At 36.8% G+C, this 3,504-nt stretch overlaps 1 protein-coding gene across 1 annotated transcript; it reads left to right on the top strand.

Moving 5' to 3' along the window:
* The first annotated feature begins 595 nt into the window (after positions 1-595).
* On the top strand, positions 596-2,868 carry LOC105315024 (heat shock 70 kDa protein 12A-like). Its single transcript, XM_011409515.2, has 3 exons — positions 596-1,123; positions 1,171-1,389; positions 1,436-2,868. Exons 1-3 carry the CDS (start codon positions 710-712, stop codon positions 2,768-2,770), a joined length of 1,968 nt encoding a protein of 655 aa, XP_011407817.1. The 5' UTR covers positions 596-709; the 3' UTR covers positions 2,771-2,868.
* Positions 2,869-3,504: the final 636 nt, after the last annotated feature.

The following is a 3,504-nucleotide window of genomic DNA, read 5'->3' on the forward strand; positions in this document are numbered from 1 at the left end:
CACACCACATGGTTTTACAACCCAGAACAAAGAGAGTACAGATGTCGATCAGTTTTTAACGTATTCCTTGAGAAAGGTGAAATAGCAAGTGCCGACCAGGTCATAACTACCTGCATGACTCCAGCCAGTCAATCATTCACTCAAATTAGTATCACCATTCACTCAACACCATACCTTGGGATACAGTACACAGCTGATATGCATGGTAGGAGCACAGTCTACAAAATAGGTCAACTTGTCATCAATATACCTAACCCTCGCAACCTACCACTGCATCAACGTGTAGTTGACATCACTATGGATTTCAGTGGTACAGAGATACAAGCTAAAGCAAAGTATCGTATTACTGGAGAAGAAGTTAAAACTGTTTGTGACTTTCTTTCTGCTTAACAAATTTTTGAAAATTTTTGTTTTTTTTTTTATAAATAAACAGCTAATCAGCATTTTGACTACTGTAAATGCCCACGTGTGCCAAAAGTTGCGTGAGCCAAAAGTTACGTGTGATAATTCATGACATGCATCCAGATCTAATTCCATGAATAACTGGTTCCATTGTAAATATAATTCCTGGAATTGGTACATGTAGTCCCTTATAACAATATTCATGATGGATTATTCTTGGAATTGCTTTAATTCTCAGGAAACACACACTATTTCTATATAAACCCGAAATTGAGAAGTTCTCATCAATTGTTCTCACAGACACATCATGGCATCAGGAGGATTCTTTGCAATTGGCTTTCGAAGCATTCAGATCATTCAAGTTCGACTTCGAAAACCAGATTATAAGCCTCCCTTCAGAAAAGCTAAGAAGATTCCTCGTGAAGATGCTGGCTATCGTGTTACAGATGGCAATATTGCTGCTATTGACTTTGGTACTACATCAGTGTCACTGGCTTATACTACTAAAGGAGACAAAAAAGTTTCCACACTCATACTTGACCATGAAGACAAGTCTACTCGTGTTCCTAATGCTTTCCTTTTGAAGAAAGAAGATGATGGCAAAATGAAGGTAGAAGATTTTGGAAGCATAGCTCGAAAAAAGTTTACATCAATGAAACCAGGTGATCATCACACTCATGTCTACTTTGAGAGGATTAAAATGTTAATGAGAAGAGAAAAGGTAAATATATTATATTTAATGTAATGCTTTGTTATGTACATGTATAGGTAGTTGATAGAGATACAGTAGTTGAGTCATTTTCTGGTGAGAAGTTCTATCTGGTTGAAGTCATTGCATTCATACTTCAGCACCTGAAGAATTTATTGATGGATCATTTCTCTCGTACTACCTGGCCATTGAAGACAACAGATTTTGATTGGGTCATTACTGTACCTGCTATATGGGATGCACGAGGAAAAAGAATGATGAGAGAAGCTGCTTATCTGGTGAGTGATGTTGTAATAGCTATGTCTCATTGACAATTCTAAATAGGCTGGTCTGCTGACAGAATATGGTGGTATCAGCAGGTTCACTCCAGTTTCTCATCTCTCTTTGCCTCTTCCTGATGAATATAATCCTGACAGGCTATCATTAGCCCTAGAGCCTGAATCAGCAGCTCTTTATAGCCAGGAAGTCGTTGCAGACCAGATTGAAAGTGATCCAGACACAGCAATTATCCAACGTCCTACAGATTACATGGTGATAGATGCTGGAGGTGGTACAATAGATATCACAGCTCACATTGAAGTTGATGGCAACATTGTAGTTGAGAATATACCAACTGGCAATGCATGGGGTGGCACACAGGTCAATGAAGCTTTCTCTAAAATTCTTGAAGGTATAGTTAATGATCCTGGATTTGAGAAGTTCTTAGCTTCTGGAGATCGATCTCAAACTAATGCTGATATCATCAAAATTTTTTATACCGAATTTGAAACGGGGAAATTGCTCTTTGGAAAGGAGCAAACAGAAGAAATTTGCATTTCATTTCCAAACCGTTTTGCTAGGTTTTACAATAAAGCTCTTGAGGCTGGTGTCAAAAGGAAAAGTGGTATCGATTATGAAGATGATGTGCTATACATCTCAAAGGAAGTAGTGGAATCCGAGTTGTTTGGTCCAGCACTAAAAGGTATGATAGAGTGCACTTTACAAGCTATTGAGGATAACGATACCGATCTTAGCACCTTCTATTTGGTTGGTGGGTTCGGAGGCTGTAGCTATGTTCATAAGAAGGTCAAAGCTGCTATAGAAGAAAGTTTTCATGGCCAGGGTCGTTCTTGCCATGTGATAGTGCCTCCTACTCCTCAATTAGCTGTTGCTACAGGAGCTGCTATGTGGCGTAAAAATCCAGAGAAGATTAAAGCAAGGCGATCCGATGCTACTTATGGGATAAATGTATCTATACCATTTGAAGATGATGAGCATGACGAGTATTACAAGTTTTATAATGAAGAGCAAGAAGAATATAAATGTAGTAGCGTATTTGATGTGTTTTTAGAAAAAGGAGAGCTAGTGGAAGCAGATCAAGTCATCACCACGAGTTTAACACCAGCTTATCAATCAGATAAACGGATACAAATTAGTATCTATTCTACTCTTAATCTTGGAGTTCAATACATCAAAGATAAAGATGGTGAAAGCACAGTTACCAAAATTGGTCAAATAGTTATTGATATTCCTAATCCTGATAATCTGCCTAGAGAAAAGCGTCTAGTTGATGTCACTATGGATTTCAGTGGTACAGAGATTCAAGCTAAAGCAAAGTATCGTGTTACTGGAGAAGAAGTTAAAACTGTTTGTGACTTTCTTTCTGCTCAACAAACTTAGACTGTTAGTTTAATTTATACTTATTGCTTTTCAGATTAGATCCATGGTTTTTGTTTTTTAGAATGAATTTGTAGTAGATATACTTGCTAATAAATTAATTAAAGTTTATGATAAGACGTTAGCTATAGAAGGTGACAAAGCAGCCACATAGTCTTCCAAAACTTGATGGAAACATCAAGTGTGTAATGAATGCCATTGAAAAAACTAGTATAATGTTGACATGTTTTATCTGATTGGTAGATTTGGTGGCTGTATGGGTATATTCAATAGAAAGTTATTACAAAAGATGTATTCACCATTCACTCAACACCATATCTTGGGATACAGTACACAGCTGATATGCATGATAGGAGCACGCGGTCTACAAAATAGGTCAACTTGTCATCAATATACCCAACCCTCACAATCTACCATGTAGTTGACATCACAATGGATTTCAATGGTACAGAGATTCAAGCTAAAGCAAAGTATCGTATCTCTGGAGAAGAAGTTAAAATTATTTGTGACTTTCGTTCTGCTTAATAAATTTTGTCTTGTTATTGGTTTATATAGATAAAAAGTAAGTGTCTTGGTAAAAAGAAGCACTGATTCATAGCAGATATTTATAGTGGCTACAATAAAAACATTTCAAAGAATTCTACACCTTTAAACCTTAAAAGTAGTACCTTGTGTTATTGCACACTATTCACAGCAGGATTGTATGGCATGTGATATCTATGTCACTTTATGTGACA

This window comes from Amphimedon queenslandica, unplaced genomic scaffold (assembly GCF_000090795.2).
Source record: "Amphimedon queenslandica unplaced genomic scaffold, v1.1 AMPQUscaffold_11976, whole genome shotgun sequence".
NCBI classification, from domain to species: Eukaryota; Metazoa; Porifera; class Demospongiae; order Haplosclerida; family Niphatidae; genus Amphimedon; species Amphimedon queenslandica.

What these genes read in the sequence shown, in the direction of transcription:
- LOC105315024 (XM_011409515.2), top strand. Translation starts at nt 710, where the DNA reads ATGGCATCAGGAGGATTCTTTGCAATTGGCTTTCGAAGCATTCAGATC. An exon ending in TGTTAATGAGAAGAGAAAAG is followed by an intron (nt 1,124 to 1,170) that starts GTAAATATATTA and finishes GTACATGTATAG; the next exon opens with GTAGTTGATAGAGATACAGT. An exon ending in TGAGAGAAGCTGCTTATCTG is followed by an intron (nt 1,390 to 1,435) that starts GTGAGTGATGTT and finishes AATTCTAAATAG; the next exon opens with GCTGGTCTGCTGACAGAATA.